Source organism: Palaemon carinicauda, chromosome 45, assembly GCF_036898095.1.
Source record: "Palaemon carinicauda isolate YSFRI2023 chromosome 45, ASM3689809v2, whole genome shotgun sequence".
In the NCBI taxonomy this organism is placed as follows: Eukaryota; Metazoa; Arthropoda; class Malacostraca; order Decapoda; family Palaemonidae; genus Palaemon; species Palaemon carinicauda.
Genome location: NC_090769.1, coordinates 22,916,888 through 22,939,256, shown reverse-complemented (window position 1 = coordinate 22,939,256; position 22,369 = coordinate 22,916,888). Strand labels below are relative to the sequence as shown.

At 36.2% G+C, this 22,369-nt stretch overlaps 1 protein-coding gene across 1 annotated transcript in view; it reads left to right on the top strand.

The window, feature by feature from the left end:
* Window positions 1–1,513: 1,513 nt before the first annotated feature.
* Window positions 1,514–22,369, top strand: part of LOC137634848 (axoneme-associated protein mst101(2)-like) — a 55,981-nt gene continuing 35,125 nt past the window's right edge. Inside the window, exons 1-3 of the mRNA XM_068367401.1 lie at window positions 1,514–2,034; window positions 3,325–3,565; window positions 4,301–5,023. Coding sequence (XP_068223502.1) covers window positions 1,514–2,034; window positions 3,325–3,565; window positions 4,301–5,023 — 1,485 coding nt within the window. The remainder of the gene's footprint in view (window positions 2,035–3,324; window positions 3,566–4,300; window positions 5,024–22,369) is intronic.

The window sequence follows — 22,369 nt, the reverse complement described above, 5'->3', positions numbered from 1 at the left end:
ACATTTGCTGAAAATATATATATAAAAAAAAACATTTGGTGATAATATATATTAAAAACCCATAAACGAATTGTTGATAATTTATAAAAACCCACTAGCCATTTGCTGAAAATATCTAAAAACCAACCATTTGGTGAGAATATATATTAAAAACCCACTAGCCATTTGCTGAAAATATATAAAAACCCACTAGCCATTTGCTGAAAATATATAAAAACCCACTAGCCATTTGCTGAAAATATATAAAAACAAACCATTTGGTGAGAATATATATTAAAAACCCATAAAGGATTTGCTGAAAATAAGAAACAAACCATTTGGTGAGAATATATATTAAAAACCCATAAACGAATTGCTGAAAATATATAAAAACCCACTAGCCATTTGCTGAAAATATCTAAAACACCATAAACCATTTGATAAAAATATATAAAGAATCGTTCAGCTTATTCACTTCTCTTCAGAAGAGGCCACTAAAAACATCCCACTGCCGCTTTGAATTACCGAAGGCTTCGAAAGATGCCATAAACAAACACTTTCCTCATTGGATTCCTTAGCGCCCTAAACCATTTAATCTTTCAACACCTTACAGTAATCCGAAGCAATTTCCTTCTCCAGGGAAGATTCGGAGCCAACGCCACACTGTTAAACAAAACTGTAATTTTAATAGGAAATTCTCCGTAAAAATAGTGTTCTCAGCCGTATTGGTTACGGTTATAATCATCATAAATTTTGAACAATCTTACCTTTTTTAATCATCAAATTGGTGTCGGACGAACGGACTCTTGTAGCAAGGGCTTGACATGGAACCAAAAAACCTTTCCTTTTCCTGCCTGTCTTTTCTTTTCTCAGATTGATTCTACTACTATCTAATATCACATGAGGGTCTGCCCCTCTCTTTTATTCTTCTCCTGTACTTCTCTTTCTCCCTTTTTCCTTATTCTTTCCCATCCCGAGTACCTGCCTTCGGGCTATAAACTGGATTGTATCCAGGGGTACTTATCCTTTCCCCATATTCCCCACTTCCCTATCCTTATCCTTAGTTAGTTAGGTTACGGTTCTCTTTCCCTTTGCCTAAACATACACCGAATAGTCTAGCCCATTCTTTAGATTCGCCTCTGTCCTCATACACCGGACAACACTGAGATTGCCAAACAATTCTTCTTCACTCAAGGGGGTAAACGACTACACTGTAATTGTTCAGTGGCTACTTTCCTCTTGGTTAGGGTAGAAGAGAGACTACCTATGGTAAGCAGCTCCTCTAGGAGAAGGACACTCCAAAATCAAACCATTGTTCTCTGGTCTTAGATAGTGCCATAGCCTCTTGCTTGAGGGTACACTCGGGCACACTGTTCTATCTAATTTCCCTTTCTCTTGGTTTGTTAAAGTTTTCATGGTGCATAGAGAAAATATTGATTTTAATGTTATTCTTAAACATCTCTTGTAGTTTATTTCCTTATTTCCTTTCCTCACTGGGCTATGGAAGAGAAGAAGCAACAGAAAAGAAGAAGCGATGGAAGAGAAGCAGCAACAGGAAAGAAGAAGCGATGGAAGAGAAGAAGCAACAGGAAAGAAGAAGCGATGGAAGAGAAGCAGCAACAGAAAAGAAGAAGCGATGGAAGAGAAGCAGCAACAGAAAAGAAGAAGCGATAGAAGAGAAGCAGCAACAGGAAAGAAGAAGCGATGGAAGAGAAGCAGCAACAGAAAAGAAGAAGCGATAAAAGAGAAGCAGCAACAGAAAAGAAGCGATGGAAGAGAAGAAGCAACAGGAAAGAAGAAGCGATGGAAGAGAAGAAGCAACAGGAAAGAAGAAGCGATGGAAGAGAAGGAGCAACAGAAAAGAAGAAGCAATGGAAGAGAAGAAGCAACAGAAAAGAAGAAGCGATGGAAGAGAAGAAGCAACAGAAAAGAAGAAGCGATGGAAGAGAAGAAGCAACAGAAAAGAAGAAGCGATGGAAGAGAAGGAGCAACAGAAAAGAAGAAGCAATGGAAGAGAAGAAGCAACAGAAAAGAAGAAGCGATGGAAGAGAAGAAGCAACAGAAAAGAAGAAGCGATGGAAGAGAAGAAGCAACAGGAAAGAAGAAGCGATGGAAGAGAAGAAGCAACAGAAAAGAAGAAGCGATGGAAGAGAAGAAGCAACAGGAAAGAAGAAGCGATGGAAGAGAAGAAGCAACAGGAAAGAAGAAGCGATGGAAGAGAAGGAGCAACAGAAAAGAAGAAGCAATGGAAGAGAAGAAGCAACAGAAAAGAAGAAGCGATGGAAGAGAAGAAGCAACAGAAAAGAAGAAGCGATGGAAGAGAAGAAGCAACAGAAAAGAAGAAGCGATGGAAGAGAAGGAGCAACAGAAAAGAAGAAGCGATGGAAGAGAAGAAGCAACAGAAAAGAAGAAGCGATGGAAGAGAAGAAGCAACAGAAAAGAAGAAGCGATGGAAGAGAAGAAGCAACAGGAAAGAAGAAGCGATGGAAGAGAAGCAGCAACAGGAAAGAAGAAGCGATGGAAGAGAAGCAGCAACAGGAAAGAAGAAGCGATGGAAGAGAAGAAGCAACAGAAAAGAAGAAGCGATGGAAGAGAAGCAGCAACAGGAAAGAAGAAGCGATGGAAGAGAAGCAGCAACAGGAAAGAAGAAGCGATGGAAGAGAAGCAGCAACAGGAAAGAAGAAGCGATGGAAGAGAAGCAGCAACAGGAAAGAAGAAGCGATGGAAGAGAAGCAGCAACAGGAAAGAAGAAGCGATGGAAGAGAAGAAGCAACAGGAAAGAAGAAGCGATGGAAGAGAAGAAGCAACAGAAAAGAAGAAGCGATGGAAGAGAAGAAGCAACAGGAAAGAAGAAGCGATGGAAGAGAAGAAGCAACAGGAAAGAAGAAGCGATGGAAGAGAAGAAGCAACAGGAAAGAAGAAGCGATGGAAGAGAAGCAGCAACAGGAAAGAAGAAGCGATGGAAGAGAAGCAGCAACAGGAAAGAAGAAGCGATGGAAGAGAAGAAGCAACAGAAAAGAAGAAGCGATGGAAGAGAAGCAGCAACAGGAAAGAAGAAGCGATGGAAGAGAAGCAGCAACAGGAAAGAAGAAGCGATGGAAGAGAAGCAGCAACAGGAAAGAAGAAGCGATGGAAGAGAAGCAGCAACAGGAAAGAAGAAGCGATGGAAGAGAAGCAGCAACAGGAAAGAAGAAGCGATGGAAGAGAAGAAGCAACAGAAAAGAAGAAGCGATGGAAGAGAAGCAGCAACAGGAAAGAAGAAGCGATGGAAGAGAAGCAGCAACAGGAAAGAAGAAGCGATGGAAGAGAAGCAGCAACAGAAAAGAAGAAGCAATGGAAGAGAAGAAGCAACAGAAAAGAAGAAGCGATGGAAGAGAAGGAGCAACAGGAAAGAAGAAGCGATGGAAGAGAAGAAGCAACAGGAAAGAAGAAGCGATGGAAGAGAAGAAGCAACAGGAAAGAAGAAGCGATGGAAGAGAAGCAGCAACAGAAAAGAAGAAGCAATGGAAGAGAAGAAGCAACTGAAATGAAGAAGCGATTGGAAAAGCCCAATTCTCTTGCCACACGCTATATACCTCGCATAAAAGTTAAGAAAAGAAGCGACAGAAAAGAAGACGCTTCATAGAGTAAGAAAAGAAGCAACAGAAACGAAGAAGCGACAGAAAAGAAGACGCTTCATAGAGTAAGAAAAGAAGCAACAGAAACGAAGAAGCGACAGAAAAGAAGACGCTTCATAGAGTAAGAAAAGAAGCAACAGAAACGAAGAAGCAACAGAAGAGAAAAAGCGACAGAAAAGAAGAAGCGACAAAAAGAAGTGATCGAAAAGAAGAAGCGACAGAAAAGAAGTGATCGAAAAAAAGAAGCGACAGAGAAGAAGACGCTACATAGAGTAAAAAAAAAGAAGCAACAGAAAAGAAGTGACATAAAAAAGAAGCGACAGAGAAGAAGCGACAGAAAAGAATAAGTGATCGAAAAGGAGGAGCGACAGAAGAGAAAAAGCGACAAAAGAGAAGAAGCGGCTGAAAAGAAAAAGTAAAGAAGCGACAGAAAAGAAACGTCAGAAAAAAAAGAAAAAAAGAAGTGACGGGAAAAAGAAGCGACAGAAAAGATGTGATCGAAAAGAAGGAGCGACAGAAGAGAAAAAGCGACAAAAGAGAAGAAGCGGCAGAAAAGAAAAAGTAAAGCAGCGACAGAAAAGAAGAAACGTCAGAAAAAAAAGAAAAAAAGAAAAAAAGAAGCGACAGAAAAGAAGAAACGTCAGAAATAAAGAAAAAAGAAAAGAAAGAAGCGACAGAAAGAAGTGACAAAATAAAAGCGACAGAGAAGAAGCGACAGAAGAGAAAAAGTAAAGAAGCGACAGAAAAAAAAGAAGAAAAAAAAGAAGCGACAGAAAAGAAGAAGCGGTCGAAAAGAAGAAACGACAGAAAAGAAGAAGCGGTCGAAAAGAAGAAACGACAGAAAAGAAGAAAAGAAGCGATGGAAAAGAAGAAGAGATAGAATAGAAGAAGCGACAGAAAAGAAGAAGCGGTCGAAAAGAAGCAATCGAAAAGAAGAAGCGACAGAAAAGAAGCAGTCGAAAAAAAAAGAAGCGACAGAAAAGAAGAAGCGGTCGAAAAGAAGCAATCGAAAAGAAGAAGCGACAGAAAAGAAGCAGTCGAAAAAAAAAGAAGCGACAGAAAAGAAGAAGCGGTCGAAAAGAAGCAATCGAAAAGAAGAAGCGACAGAAAAGAAGCAGTCGAAAAAAAAAGAAGCGACAGAAAAGAAGAAGCGGTCGAAAAGAAGCAATCGAAAAGAAGAAGCGACAGAAAAGAAGCAGTCGAAAAAAAAAGAAGCGACAGAAAAGAAGAAGCGGTCGAAAAGAAGCAATCGAAAAGAAGAAGCGACAGAAAAGAAGCAGTCGACAAAAAAAGCGACAGAAAAGAAGCAGTCGAAAAAAAAAGAAGCGACAGAAAAGAAGAAGCGGTCGAAAAGAAGAAGCGATCGAAAAGAAGAAGCGACAGAAAAGAAGAAGCGGTCGAAAAGAAGAAGCGACAGAAAAGAATCAGTGATCGAAAAGCAGCAGTCTTGGAGCAGAGCAGCGTCCCATATTTGGTTTCCCCCCTAGAGGCCTTAACAGAGAAAAGACTCCGACTCGTCATCATAGCTGGCTGAGAACAAACTCCAAAAACGTTAAGAGATTTACGGCCGCTGAGCGACTCCGCCGCTAAGGAGTTAATGAATTCAAAAGGCCTGAGTCACTCCGTATGCAAATGAGGACAAGCACTCAAAAAAAAAAAAAAAAAAAAAAAAAAAAAAAAACAATAAAATATAAAGAAAAAAAAGCGTCTGGTATTACCGACTTTTTTTTTTTTTTTTTAAAGAATCCCTGATAAGAGACCGCTCAACTTACTAATAATACGCCAACGAAGTTGGAAGGAGGTTATGTTTTACAACCTCTTTTTGTGTTGGTATAACCAGTATTTTTATTTTTTATTATTAGTATTATTTGGAATCGCTGATAAGACCTCTCAACTCCGTAATTACCTCCGCCAACGAAGTTGGAAGGAGGTTATGTTATACCCCCGGTTTGTGTGTTGATATTACCCGGTTATGTATATATATATATATATATATATATATTGAATCACTGATAAGACCGCTTAACTTACTAATAATATGCAAACGAAGTTGGAAGGAGGTTATGATTTAGCCACTGTTTGTGTTCTGCGTGTGTTTGTGAACTACTTCCTGGTCATAAATTTTAACCGTAGAGTAATGAAACTTGTAATTCTTAACGGAATAAAAAGTTTTACTTGAAGAACATACATATCTATTCTTTTATTAGATTTTATAATAGATTCCGATGTGAGATATTTAATGCACATTTATTTTTTTCTTATTACCATCACCTTTACCTTCCATTTAAAGGGTTTTAAAGGCTACTCATGAATGGCAAAGGCAAGGAACAGTGACAATGCCCTAGAGACTGACCATATATACATATGATCAGCGCCAAAACCCCATCTCCACCCAAGATAGGACCAAAAGGTCCAGGCAATGGCTGCACATGACTAAGCAGGTATGTTTATAGGCATCCAGAAACCCCATACCCTTAGCTAGGATGGATGGTGAGATTACAGACACTACAAGAAATGATCGAGCTTGAATGGGTCTCGAACACCAGTCCAGCAGATTGCCAAGCAGGTGCACTTCCAATAGGCCACAATAACAAATTAAATAAAAAGTATAACTTTATTCAAAGCAATTCAAAGAAGCTGTAATAAAGCCGAATTCCTTCTTACTTTATCTCTTGTATAAAGTTCTCTCTCTCTCTCTCTCTCTCTCTCTCTCTCTCTCTCTCTAGCCAAGGTTATTTGTGGATAACAAATATAGAAGAGATATGGTCAACACCTGATACCGTTTCTTCAAACAACACTTGATCAAGCCAACACACTAACACAGTGAAGTGATTTCAGCAGGAAATACTCTCTCTCTCTCTCTCTCTCTCTCTCTCTCTCTCTCTCTCTCTCTCAAAATACACCGGAAGATGCATTAGCAACTCTCTGGTGGATATACGAGGTGCCTCACACTGAGGGACCTGGGGGAACCCAAACATAGAATGAGGCAATAAGGCTCTCTCTCTCTCTCTCTCTCTCTCTCTCTTCGTGTAGTTTAATCTACCCCAACAGAGCCATTCAGGTCTATCTTCCAGTGGCCTAAGGGCCCCGGATCTGGAAGCCCTCATAAGTCTCTCTCTCTCTCTCTCTCTCTCTCTCTCTCTCTCTCTGCGAGTTCATATTACCCACACACCTCCAAAAAGATCTTTTCCTCCTCTCAGCGATCAGTGGAAATGAATGGCTAAGAGACGTGGCGTCATGAATTTGCATAAGCGGGACGGTTTCCTTTGGAAGCTCGGCTGAAAAATACCTGGGGTTCCGGCAAGGGAGAGAGGATACACTGACAAAGAAGGATACCTTGAGAGGATAGAGGATAAACAGATGTTAGGGTGAGGATATACTGACAAGGAGGTACAAGGATTTTGGATGTCTCGAAGACTTTTTAGTCCATGGGTAGAGCGTTTTAGTTTAACCGTTTAGAGAGTTTTTAAGGTCTTGCCTACCTTATTCTTGAGAGAGAGAGTTTTTAAGGTCTTGCCTACCTTATTCTTGAGAGAGAGAGAGAGAGAGAGAGAGAGAGAGAGAGAGAGAGAGAATGTGTTACAAGGATATTTGATGTCTCCAGAGACACTTTAGGCCATCCGCAAAGACTCCATTTGCTCTTGGTTAGAATGATTTAGTTTAAACGTTTAGAAAGTTTTTATGATCATGTCCAACTTATCCTTGAATTTGTTTACCGTGTTCCTGCAATAGGGAAAATACCCCAGTGAGGAAAGGAAACAAGGAAATAAATAAACTACAAGAGTAGTTATGAACAAATGAAGTAAAACAATTTAAGAACAAAAACATTAAAATAAATCTTTCATTTATAAACTATAAAAACTAAACTAATGAACAAAAGACAGAAAAGTAAGATAAGAGTAGTGTGCCTGAGTGTACCCTCAAGCAAGAGAACTCTACACCAAGCACCCTCTCTACCCAAGCTAAGACCAGAAAGTGTCAGGCAATGGCTGCTGATGACTAAGCAGGTAAACCTATAGGCTCCCCAAAACCCACATCCTTAGCTCATAAGGATGGTGAGGTTGCAGACACTACAAGAAACTATCGAACTTGAGCGGGACTCGAACCCCAGTCTGGTGATCGTAGGCAGGGACGTTTACAATAGGCCACCACAATTATCTAGCACAATGAACCAAAAAGAAAGGTTTTATATAAGATCTATAAAAATCTAAAGGAATTTTCATAATATATTACTTTCTCTAATTCTGTTTTCTCAGGCTCCACGAAATACAGACCCTGTCTTGTTCGCTACTTCCATCTTGGGCTAATTAAGGCACTGAATCATAAATGGACCGTCTAAATGGTATATGAAATACACAGTACTGCAACTTATCTCTCTCTCTCTCTCTCTCTCTCTCTCTCTCTCTCTCTCTTTAACACTTAGCTCTCAAATACACAATAATGCATATCTCTCCCTCTCTCTCTCTCTCTCTCTCTCTCTCTCTCTCTCTCTCTCTCTCTCATCCGCGTAACACTTAGCTCTCAAATACATAATAATGCATCTCTCTCTCTCTCTCTCTCTCTCTCTCTCTCTCTCTCATCAGTTTAACACTTAGCTCTCAAATACACATTAATGCATCTCTCTCTCTCTCTCTCTCTCTCTCTCTCTCTCATCAGTTTAACACTTAGCTCTCAAATACACATTAATGCATCTCTCTCTCTCTCTCTCTCTCTCTCTCTCTCTCTCTCTCATCCGTACAACACTTAGCTCTCTCTCACTCGCTCTAAATGCAAATGAATACAACTGCCATAAAAGCATTCCCTGGAAAAATACAACTGGAATAAAATCAGAATTCCAGTTTCCAGCCTCGTCGCCAACATTTCCAGAGAGCCGTTTCTCTATTCATACGATGAGCAAATCATCCAAGATACGCCCGCTAATTAAAATCAAGTCGTCTTGTCTGAACTTCCTGGAAACAGCATGTCTGGAAGAAGGACCGGGGCTTTACTCAAGAGGTATTTTAAATAAATGGTTCTGGAATCTTGAGTTCTGAATGTTGGTCTTATTCAGTTTCATTTTCCAGGTGCCTGAAGGAGAGACTTTTTTTTCAAGTTTTCCTTCTCTATATTTTCTTAAAAGATTCTTTTTAGGGTTGGAAGTCGTAAAGACAAGAAAGAGGACGTGTTTCGTGTTACGAATATCGTGTTTCGTGTTACGAATACATTATAAGGCAAACTGGTGATGTCCAAATTTTGTTTCTCCTCCATTCAAACGTAAGACGTAAAACAAGATGAAATGAAAACAGTTCGAAAAAATGAAATGAAAACCGTTCGAAAAAATTAAATGAAAACAGTTCGAAAAAATGAAATGAAAACCGTTCGAAAAAAATGAAATGAAAACAGTTCGAAAAAATGAATTGAAAACAGTTCGAAAAAATGAAATGAAAACACCTCGAAAAAATGAAATGAAAACGGTTCGAAAAAGATGAAAAAAAATTATATAATAGGAAAGTTTCATTTCTATTCACTAAAAACTAAAACGAAAGAAAAATGAAGAAATTATGCATTATAATAGGAAAGATTAATTTCTAGTCACTAAAAACAAAACGAATGAAAAATATTCGAGATAGAGATGAAAAAAAAAATGCGATATTATAAAAGAGAAGATTCATTTCTATTCGATAAAAACCAGACAAAATGAAAAATGATCGAGAAAGGAGATGAAAAAAATGAGATACATCATAATAGAAATTATTCATTTCTGTACAGTAAAAATAAAAAAAAAATGGTAATTGTTTGAGAAAGATGAAAAAAAAAATTTAATAACATTTTTAACAATTTCAATAATAATAATAATAATAATAATGATAATAATAATAATAATAATAATAATAATTTTAATAATAATAATAATAATAATAATAATATTCTTAATAGTAATAATCTTAATAATAATATTAATATTATTATTAATAATAATAATAATAATAATAATAATAGTAATAATAATTCCATTTCGTCTTGACGAACACTAAAAGTCCTAAACTGTTAAAATCATTTCAGGACGAAAATCAAGAGACTCCTCACAACTATAATCAAGAAAGACCTACCGCCTGCCTCCCCATTACCTGTCTATGGCCCCTGGTCCTCCCACCCCCTACCCCACATGTTTCCAACCGCCCCCCCCTCTTTCCATGCAGAATGGAAGAGCCAGGGACTAATTAGTATGAACTTTGGTGCGGGGATTAAATCTAACTGCAGAAACATTGAGAGAGAGAGAGAGAGAGAGAGAGAGAGAGAGAGACTTCGTCCCGGCACAAGTTTCTCAACAAAAATGCGAACTAAAAGGAAAAAAAATATCTATTCCTCAAATTCTCATAAAAGCTTCTTTTTTTGTAAGATTTCAAATGTAAGACTATTTTTTTCGGCTGGTTAAAAGTTTTTTTTTTCTTTTTTTTGGTGAAAATGTTTTGGGGGTTGAAATGATATGGGGGAGTTAAAATGTTTTGGGGAGTTAAAATGTTTTGGGGGCTAAAATGTTTTTAGGGTTAAAGTGTTTTTCGGGTTTAAAATGTTTATGGGGGTTAAAAGTTTTTTGGGGGTGATGAAATGTTTTTGGGAATAAAATGTTTTTGGGCGTTAAAACTCTTTTTGAGTTAAAATGTTTTCTGGGGTGTAAATATACCAAAATCCCGGAAAATTTCGAAAAATAAAGTTTTCAAAATTTTTTTTTCAAAAAGTTTACAAAAAAACAAGAAAAATAAACGGGTTTAGTTCAAGCAAACAACTGCCGACTTATGGATCTGCAGTGCAGGAAAATTTCTTATATAAAAAAGTTTTCAAAAAGTTTAAAAAAAAAAAATAAAAAAGTTTTCGAAAAAATCTAAATTTCTATCTAATTTTTCAAGAAAAATAAACGCAATTTAGCTCATGCAAACAACTGCAGACTTATGCATCTGCAGTGTTGGAAAATTTCTTAAATAAAAAAAGTTTTCAAAAAGTTAAAATAAAAAATTAAACAAAATCCAAAAGTTTTCGAACAAATTCAAATTTTTATTTAATTTTTCAAGAAAAATAAACGCAATTTAGTTCATGCAAACAACTGCAGGCCTATGCATCTGCAGTGCAGGAAAATTTCTTATATAAAAAAAGTTTTAAAAAGTTTTTAAAAAAATAAAAAATAAAAAAAATCTAAAAGTTTTCGAAAAAAAAAATAAATTTTTATTTAACTTTTCAAGAAAAAATAAACGCAATTTAGCTCATGCAAACTACTGCAAACTTATTCTTCTGCAGTGCAGGAAAATCTCTTATATAAAAAAGTTTTCAAAAACTTAAAAAAGAAAAAAAGAAAAAACTAAAAAAATAAAATCAAAAAGTTTTCGAAAAAATTTTAAATCTTTATCTAACTTTTCAAGAAAAATAAACGCAAATTAGCTCATGCAAACAACTGCAAACTTATTCATCTGCACTGATGGAGAATCAAAGCCGAAAGCTATGTCCAATCCCTTTTCCTATCTTGTTTTCTCCGGCCGGTCATTTTTCTCTCACGTCTTAGATAAGGGACCGACTTAAATTCCCTTTGCGTCCTCGAAGGATATCCTTGATAAGGTCCGAGCAATCTGCGCACGCAGTCCTTGAAATATCTATTCCTTACCAGAGGGAAGGAATATAAATACTGGCCTTATCAACAGGACAGAAAAATGAAATTGGAAGGGACTCTTTAGCTATGGTAAGCAGTTCTTCTAGGAGGAGGATACTCCAAAATCAAACAATTGTTCTCTACTCTTAGGTAGTGCCATAGCCTCTGTACCATGGTCTTCCAATGTCTTGGGTTAGTAAGGGTAGGAGAGAGACTTTAGCTATGGTAAGCAGTTCTTCTAGGAGGAGGATACTCCAAAATCAAACCATTGTTCTCTACTCTTAGGTAGTGCCATAGCCTCTGTACCATGGTCTTCCAATGTCTTGGGTTAGTAAGGGTAGAAGAGAGACTTTAGCTATGGTAAGCAGCTCTTCTAGGAGGAGGATACTCCAAAATCAAACCATTGTTCTCTACTCTTAGGTAGTGCCATAGCCTCTGTACCATAGTCTTCCAATGTCTTGGGTTAGTAAGGGTAGGAGAGAGACTTTAGCTATGGTAAGCAGCTCTTCTAAGAGGAGGATACTCCAAAATCAAACCATTGTTCTCTGCTCTTAGGTAGTGCCATAACCTCTGCACCATGGCTTCCAATGTCTTGGGTTAGTAAGGGTAGGAGAGAGACTTTAGCTATGGTAAGCAGCTCTTCTAGGAGGAGGATACTCCAAAATCAAACTATTGTTCTCTACTCTAGGTAGTGCCATAGCCTCTGTACCATGGTCTTCCAATGTCTTAGGTTAGTAAGGGTAGGAGAGAGACTTTAGCTATGGTAAGCAGCTCTTCTAAGAGGAGGATACTACAAAATCAAACCATTGTTCTCTACTCGTAGTCAGTGCCATAGCCTCTGTACCATGGTCTTACACTGTCTTGGGTTAGAGTTCTCTTGCTTGAGGGTACACTTGGGTCCTCTAATCTATCTTATTTCTCTACTACTTGTTTTGTTAAAGTTTTTATAGTTTATATAGGAGATACTTATTCTAATGTTACTGTTCTTCAAATATTCTATTTATTTTCATTGTTTCCTTTCCTCACTAGGCTATTTTCCCTGTTGGAGCCCCTGGGCTTATTGCATTCTGCTTTTCCGACTAGGGCTGTAGCTTAGGAATTAATAATAAAAGTAATAATAATACTAATAATAATAATAATAATAATAATAATAATTCACTCGCAGTTTATCGCTCTCTTTCACTATTTTCCAAAAATAAACATCGACTTCTGTGAAATGTACTTCACTAAACAAATAGCATAACAATATCGAGAATTAAATCTGCTCTCGAGACGTTAATTGATCCTACTACTATAAAAATAAAAATAAACTTAAATTAACATACGTAATACACAAACTACACACTACCTCAAAAGTATACTCGTACCTCAGCACGACCCTGTGTGCGTGTGGCCACATAAGTAAAGTGCCCCGCGGAGCAGCAAAATGGACAAGTGCTAGTTAAAGAGAGGGAAAGTCACACAGCTATTTGTCATGATGGGCCCGGAGGAGGTGCAGCTGTTGTGCTAGTTCATGACGTTTGCGCTTCGAGCGTTTGCAACATACCAGATTTATTTTTGTTTTAAGCAATACTATATATATATATATATATATATATGTGTGTGTGTGTGTGTGTGTGTGTGTAGAAATCACGATAGCTGACACGTGATGAGCATAAAATATGTATTATAGCCACGTCTTTTAATTTTTCCTTTCGTCGTTATAATACATACACAGATACATACATACATACACACACACACACACATATATATATATATATATATATATATATATACACACATATAAAGAAGGAGTATATAAGCCCAAGGGCTCCAACAGTGAAAAACACCCCAGTACAGAAAGCAAATAAAGAAATAAAATAAATAAATGAACAACAAAGAAAGTAATGATCAAATAAAATATTCTAAGAACAGTAACAACATTAAAATAGACCTTTCATATAAACTACAAAAAAAGACTTATGTCACCCTCTTAAACATAGAAACATTAACAGCACGTTTAAACGTTTGAAGCGAATCCAACTACAGCTCCGACCAATATGTTAATCACAGGTACTTATAGACTCAAGACTAATTAAGTTTATTAGGGAAGTTTGTTCCTTCCTCGAGTGTCAAGGAAGTTATATAGCGTATCCTAAGTATCCTAAGCACGTGGACCACCTGTTGAGGCCCTTCTGTTTGATATGTCACTTCCTGAAGGACCCGTCTAGGAATCTTCATATAAATTAATGTCCTTATCAGTTAGGATGTGTCAAGGATAATGGCCTTCAGAATGTTATTGGTGGGGACTGCTACATAATGATATCGCGGAGTCCGGTGGTAATTTTAGTGTCTGCATTCCTTTGAGAACCTATTAATGTGTGTGCGTCTCTCTCTCTCTCTCTCTCTCTCTCTCTCTAAGACTAAGTAACGGCAACCTTCAAATTTCAAATTATATGTATATATATATATATATATATATTATATATTATATATATACATATATATATGTTATATATATATATGTATGTATATATATATGTATGTATATATATATATATATATATATGTAATTATATATGTATGTGTATATATATATATATATATATATATTATATATGTATGTATGAATATATATACATATACTGTATATATGTCAACAACAACAAATCCAGCGGTTTCTAGTCAACTGCGGGACAAAGGCCTCTGACATGTCAATTCACATATGGGGTTTGGCCAGTTTTCATCACCTCGCTGGCCAGGGCTTATTGGTAATGCTGGAAGATTTTTGTCTGATCGATCGCAACAAACCGATGAAGTATGGGTGGTCCTGTCTCGGACAGCTTTGCTAATCATGGCGATACGCAAACCCGTTCACCGGATCAAGGTGTCCCCACTCAGAAAGGAATATAATATATATATATATATATATATATAAAATATATATATAGAGAGATACAGTATATATATATATACACACACACACATATATATATATATATATATTATATAGATAGATACAGTATATATATATATATATATATATGTATATATATATATATATATATATTATATAGATAGATACAGTATATATATATAGATAGATACAGTATATATATATATATATATTTTATATATATATATATATATATATTATATATATATATATATATATATATTTACTATGCATTTGCGCGTGTTACAGCTCGCACGCAACGCGTGTGTGTATTCCATACAGATCATCTAATATTCTCATCATTATAAAATGCACTTACAAACGCATAATTGAAAATACACAAAAATACAATATATTTTTAACTCACCAAGTCAAAAAAATGAAATGATAAAAATACTATAGAATTCCTCACCCAAATATTGTTGCACATCCATATGAAACTGACCTGTAAGAAAGAGAAAATGTAAATTAATAATAGATCAATGAAACCTATAATATTTAGAATGGTATATATCAAATTGCATTAATAGTAAAAAAAAAAAAAAAAGAATTAATAATCATTCTTTTGTCACTTAATGTAAATCAATGAAAACTACGAATGTTATATATAAAATTATATATAATTGTAAAAAAAAAAAATAATAAAAGTTATAAAAGTTCTTTTGTCACTGCCTTTTTTCCCTCAGATATAAAGAGACATTAGGAGCAACTTTACACAAAAACTTCTGTACCGATTTTAACCAAACTTGGTAGTCATATTCTGGTAACAGCCAAGGATGAATCTGTAATATTTAGGATAAAGTTCGGCGAAGTACAAGTACGCAACGGTACAATAAAAAAATCGTAATTTTAAATAAATGGTAAATATTTTATTAATTTATTATTTGTTTGTGAACATTAAAACAAACACTAATAAACCAATTTCAACGAAACTTGGTGGATATCTAACGTATGACCAAAGGACAAATCTATTGGATTCTGAAGAAAATACATCGAAGTACAAGTACGAGTAAAGAGAAAAATAAAAATAATACTACTTGGCGTGGCGAAGGCATGCTCTTTACCGAGTGCCTCTATAGTCCATTTCTTTTAGCGATGCATATTTGCACCGACTCGCAGCGGTGCCCTTTTAGCTCGGAAAATTTTCCTGATCGCTGATTGGTTAGAATTATCTTGTCCAACCAATCAGCGATCCGGAAACTTTTCCGAGCTAAAATGCATCGCTAAAAGAAATGGACTATAGTTAAAAAGACAGAGAATATTATGGAAGTATTTCTTAATAACTAAAAAAAAATGTTCTCTGGGTGAAGAACCACCCGTAATGCATAGTCTCTCTCTCTCTCTCTCTCTCCTCTCTCTCTCTCTCTCTCTCATTAAAATTTTTCCTTTCCCTCTTTTCCAATAAGGAACTCTCTGAAAATGATTCCCTACACTTTTCTAATAGGGAACTAAATCTCTCTCTCTCTCTCTCTCTCTCTCTCTCTCTCTCTCTTTAAAATTTTTCCTTTCCCTCTTTCCCAATCAGGAACTCTCTCTGCAAATGATTCCCTACACTTTTCTAATAGGGAACTAAATCTCTCTCTCTCTCTCTCTCTCTCTCTCTCTCTCTCGCTCTCTCTCTCTCTCTCTCTCTCTCGCTCTCTCTCTCTCTCTCTCTCTCTATTAAAATTTTTCCTTTCCCTCTTTTCCAATAAGGAACTCTCTCTGAAAATGATTCCCAACACTTTTCTAATAGGGAACTAAATCTCTCTCTCTCTCTCTCTCTCTCTCTCTCTCTCTCTCTCAAGACGTACATCCGAAGGACAAACAGGCAGTGTTCACTTATAGAACAAGCATGATCATACCAGCATGACTGAGATTTGTTCAATCAGATAAAGCTGGTCTTATACAAGCGCGGTTCGTCTTGCTCTATAAGTAGCCTGTCAGATGTTCAAATTTATGTTGAGAGAGAGAGAGAGAGAGAGAGAGAGAGAGAGAGAGGGGGGAACTTAACAGGTCTTTTACTGACAGAAAACCTATGCCTAATCTTTAATCACTTGCATTATAGTTTATTCATTTCCTTGTTTCCTTTCCTTACTGGGCTATTTTCCCTGTTGGATCCCCTGGGCTTTGCAGCCTGCCTTTTCAACTAATGTTGTAGCTTAGGAAAAAAAAATAATAATAATATTCTAAAACCGTGATAAGAAAAATGCACCTTATATATAAATAAAATTGGAGTCAAACTAGACTTAACATTACTCTTACTAACAATTAACCTACCAAACTAATCCATACTATTAGTTAGTTAACTATTTCCTACCATTGTTAGTTAACTAACTGCCACCATTTTTATTCAACCGACCTTCCCAATCATCTAAAGAAAACAAGAGAAATTACTCGTCGAAAATTCCACTGACAGATCTAAACGCATCTAACATCCTGAATTCGAAAGCCAGCCCCAGACAAGCCAAAGGTCTCTCTCCCCCACCCACCCACCGAGCCATTGAGAAGACGAGGAAATGAAACAACAAACTGCATTGAAACATACACACCCGACGTAATAGCGAGCTGTACATATGCTAATCCAAACCGCCATTGAGAATTAACCCCGACTTCAAAGGCCTTTGTAATCCGGGATAACCTCGTACAGAGCACATCTCTTCCACTCCCCCCCCCCTCCCCTCTTGTTTCGACCAGGAGCGGAACTGTTTCATTTTGAAAGACTTTGACTTCTGTTTAGATTTGGGTCGTTCTTGTCTTCCAATTTAACGGGGGAAATGCTGAGGCAGGGCGTGCGTCAATTCCTGCTTGAATTCTTGGTCAAACACTGAACCATACAATGCATTTGGAATTACAGCCTATTTGGAATTACAGCCCATTAAGAATTTTGGTTTATGTGGGCATTATTTATTTGGAATTTGAATATTTGGTTATTTTTTGGAGCGTGTGTCAATTCCTGCTTGAATTCTTGGTCAAACACTGAACCACACAATGCATTTGGAATTACAGCCTGTTAAGAATCTTGGTTTTATGTGGGCATTAGTTGTTTGGAATTTAAATATTTGGCTATTTTTTGGAGTGTGTGTCAATTCCTGCTTGAATTCTTGGCCATACACTGAACCTCATAATGTATTTGGAATTAAAGCCTGTTAAGAATCTTGGTTTTATATGGCCATTATTTGGAGTTTGAATATTTGGTTATTTTCTGGAGCGTGTGTCAATTCCTGTTTGAAATCTATGCCAAACACTGAACCTCACAATGCATTTGGAATTACATCCAATTAAGAATTTTGGTTATATGTGGGCATTAGTTGTTTGGAATTTAAATATTTGGTTATTTTTTGAAACGTGTGTCAATTCCTGCTTGAAATCTTAGCCAAACACTGAACCGCACAATGTATTTGGAATTACAACCTGTTGAGAATTTTGGTTTTATGTAGGCATTATTTATTTGGAATTTGAATATTTGGTTATTTTCTGGAGCGTGTGTCAATTCCTGCTTAAAATCTAAGCCAAATACTGAACCTCACAATGTATTTGGAATACAGCCTGTTAAGAATCTTGATTTTACGTGGGCATTATTCGTTTGGAATTTGAATATTTGGTTATTTTCTGGAGTGTGTGTCAATTCCTGATTGAAATCTTGGCCATACACAGAACGGCACAATGTATTTGGAATTACAGCCTATTAAGAATCTTGGTTTTATGTGGCCACTATTTGGAGTTTGAATATTTGGTTATTTTCTGGAGCGTGTGTCAATTCCTGCCTAAAATCTAAGCCAAACACTGAACCTCACAATGTATTTGGAATTACAGCCTGTTAAGAATCTTGGTTTTATGTGGGCATTATTTGGAGTTTGAATATTTGGTTATTTTCTGGAGCGTGTGTCAATTCCTGCTTGAATTCTTGCCCATACACTGAACCGCACAATGTATTTGGAATTACAGCCTATTAAGAATCTTGGTTTTTATGGATGTATTATTCGTTTGGAATTTGAATATTTGGTTATTTTCTGGAGCGTGTGTCAATTCCTGCTTGAAACCTCAATCAAACACTGAACCACACAATGTATTTGGAATTACAGCCTGTTAAGAATCTTGGTTTTTATGGATGCATTATTTGGAATTTGAATATTTGGTTATTTTCTGGAGCGTGTGTCAATTCCTGCTTGAATTCTTGGTCAACCACTGAACCGCATAATGTATTTGGAATTACAGCCTGTTAAGAATCTTGGTTTTATGTGGGCATTATTTGGAATTTGAATATTGGTTATTTTCTGGAGCGTGTGTCAATTCCTGCTTGAAATCTAGGCCAAACACTGAACCTCATAATGAATTTGGAATTACAGCCTGTTAAGAATTTTCGTTTTAAGTGGGGCATTAGTTGTTTGGAATTTAAATATTTGGTTATTTTCTGGAGCGTGTGTCAATTCCTGCCTAAAATCTAAGCCAAACACTGAACCTCACAATGTATTTGGAATTACAACCTGTTAAGAATTTTGGTTTAAGTAGGAATTATTTGGAATTTCAATATTTGGTTATATTTTGGAACGTGTGTCAATTCCTGCTTGAAATCCTGGCCAAACACTGAACCTCACGATGTATTTGGAATTACAGCATGTTAAGAATCTTGGTTTTATGTGAGCATTATTTGGAATTGGAATATTTGGTTATTTTTGGGAGCGTGTGTCAATTCCTGCTTGAAATCTCAGCCAAACACTGAACCACACAAAGTATTTTGAATTACAACCTGTTGAGAATTTTGGTTTTATGTGGGCATTATTTGTTGTGATTTTCTAGAGCAAACTGCATTTTGCAAAATTATTACAAATAATTATAGAAATTTCAGTAAAGATAACTTTTCTATAATCAACGTTATTTGTTAATTTCATACATATATTCATCACATATCCTGTAAACATTTCCAATAATTATTTTTTATACTTTCTACATAATTATGTTATGAAAAAACCCTAAAACCTTTACTACAATAAATGTTCTACAATATATGTCCAATAAATAAGAGGGGAAAGCAACCATAAAGTGTGCCATAAAATTTAAAAAAAAAAATTATTAGCTAACAAGAAAAAACCATAAAAACTTACTACAATAAATTTTCTACAATATATGTCCAATAAATAAGAGGGGAAAGCAACCATAAAGTGTGCCATAAAATTTGAAAACAAAATTATTAGCTAACAAGAAAAAACCCTAAAAAAAACTACAATAAATTTTCTACAATATATGTCCAATAAATAAGAGGGGAAAGCAACCAGAAAGTGTGCCATAAAATTCAAAAACAATATTATTAACTAACAAAAAACTAAACCACCTGTGTCAATGTCCCTTGGAAGTAGAATTCCCAATTAACCTTTGACTATATAACCTTGACTTGACAGCGTGCTACATATCAGTTTCATTACGGGGTGACTTGTGCTACATATAATGTCTCTTTCTATTATAGTTCAAAAGATTTGGAAGATTTCTCTAAGAAACAAAAAAAAACTTGTGTTATAGTCCATTGTCAGTGGAATTCATATTTGACCTTTGACCATATAACCTTGGCTTGATCACGTCAACATAAGAAACAAAACAACTCGTGTTATAGTCCATTGTCAGTGGAATTCATATTTGACCTTTGACCATATAACCTTGGCTTGATCACGTCAACATAAGAAACAAAACAACTCGTGTTATAGTCCATTGTCAGTGGAATTCATATTTGACCTTTGACCATATAACCTTGGCTTGATCACGTCAACATAAGAAACAAAACAACTCGTGTTATAGTCCATTGTCAGTGGAATTTCATATTTGACCTTTGACCATATAACCTTGACTTGATCACGTCAACATAAGAAACAAAACAACTCGTGTTATAGTCCATTGTCAGTGGAATTCATATTTGACCTTTGACCATATAACCTTGACTTGATCACGTCAACATAAGAAACAAAACAACTCGTGTTATAGTCCATTGTCAGTGGAATTCATATTTGACCTTTGACCATATAACCTTGGCTTGACCACGTCAACATAAGAAACAAAACAACTCGTGTTATAGTCCATTGTCAGTGGAATTCATATTTGACCTTTGATCATATAACCTTGGCTTGATCATATAACCTTGACTTGACCACGTCAACATAAGAAACAAAACAACTTGTGTTATAGCCCATTGTCAGTGGAATTCATATTTGACCTTTGATCATATAATCTTGGCTTGATCACGTCAACATAAGAAACAAAACAACTTGTGTTATAGCCCATTGTCAGTGGAATTCATATTTGACCTTTGATCATATAATCTTGGCTTGATCACGTCAACATAAGAAACAAAACAACTTGTGTTATAGTCCATTGTCAGTGGAATTCATATTTAACCTTTGACCATATAACCTTGACTTGACCACGTCAACATAAGAAACAAAAACAACTCGTGTTATAGTTCATTGTCAGTGGAATTCATATTTGACCTTTGACCATACAACCTTGACCACGTCAACACCAATTTTTCATTTCAGGATCACTTTTGCAGCATGTCTATTTCCATTAACGTTCCAAAGTTTTGGCAGATAAAACAATAAAAATAGCATAGGAACTATACTCAATTTTTTTTAATGAGGCGCATTTCAACTGACTCTGTGCCCTTTTAGCTTGGAAAAGTTTCCTAATAGCTGATTGGTAACTTTAAGCTCGGAAAAGTTTCCTTCTAGCTGATTGGTTGGACAAAATAATTCTATCCAATCAGGCCTAGGATAAGTTTCCTAATAGCTGATTGGTCCTTTTAGCTCGGAAAAGTTTCCTACTAGCTGATTGGTTGGACAAAATAATTCTAACCAATCAGGTCTCGGAAAAAGTTTCCTAATAGCTAATAGGTCCCTTTTAGCTCGGAAAAGTTTCCTGCAAGCTGATTGGTTGGAAAAAAATAATTCTAAACCAATCAGGTATTAGGAAACTTCTAAGAGCTAAAAGGGCACCCCTGATATACAGTGTAAATGCGCCACACTAAAAAAAAAAAATGAGTACAGTGGACATTTATGGCACACAGCCATACAGATATATAGGTCAGTAACCAAATGCCCCGGACGATAACCCGGTGGCATAAAAAAGGGTCAATAAAAAACGAAAAGTTGAGTTGAAGCAACAAACGATAAAACTGACGAGTCATTCGAAACCCTTGACTTGAGTGAGGAGGACGACAAAGCTGTCCTTTACGGCGACAGCTCGGCATTCGATAATAAAAACAACGGAAGACTATAAACCACTCAAGGTGGAGGAAGGGATGAACACGTTGGAGCAAATAAACGCTGAGATATGATATGGGTTGCCTGATTATTTCTGTCAGTGGTTGGTGGTTATTAGGACACACACACACACAAACACACACACACACACAAACGCCAAGAATACCAGAAAACAAAAAGCGAAAGTAAAACAAGACCTCTGTTAAATGAATATTGGCAACATTTTTACTAAAGTCTACGGACAGCGAATCAGCCTTTTCATATGCTGACCGTAGATAGAGCAAAATGCAAATCAGGATCTAGAATCCAGATTCAGATCATCCAAAAAATTTAATGGGGCCATCCAGGACCTGAGATCTATCTGTGGTGAAAATTTCGTAAAAATCCGTCGAGTAGTTTTGACGCAATCCTGTCCACAGACAGACACAGACAAATGATCCTATCCAAAGGAGAGAAACAGACATTTAATTCTATCCAAAGGAGAGGCAGACAAATAATCCTATCCACAGGCAGACACGCAGACACATATAAATGTGTGCGGAGGTAATAAATAAATTAACTATTGTAATATGCTAACTTCAAAACCACATTAAGAAAAAATATCATCATCATCATCATCATCATGAGCCGTTACTAGCATACTGCAGGACAAAGGCCTCACACATTTCCTCCCTCTCCCTTCTGGTTATGATCTTTCTATGCCAGTGTACACTAAATTTTCTTAGCTCCTCAATCCATCATCATCTCTTCCTTCCCTTGCTTTATTTGCAATCTCAACAGATCCATTCTGTATCTTAATATAAATAAAATTGTGGTCAAAAGCAGACCTTTGACAACCCAATTCCAACTCCTTAAAAACCAATTATTCTTTTCAAACGTCAGTCATAATGATAGTACGTCCGTTGATTGATTAACTGACTGATATATGAAAACTGGCGTTGCATCAATTACAGTTAAAACAGCAAAAAAGAAAAACCATCTGAAAATTATG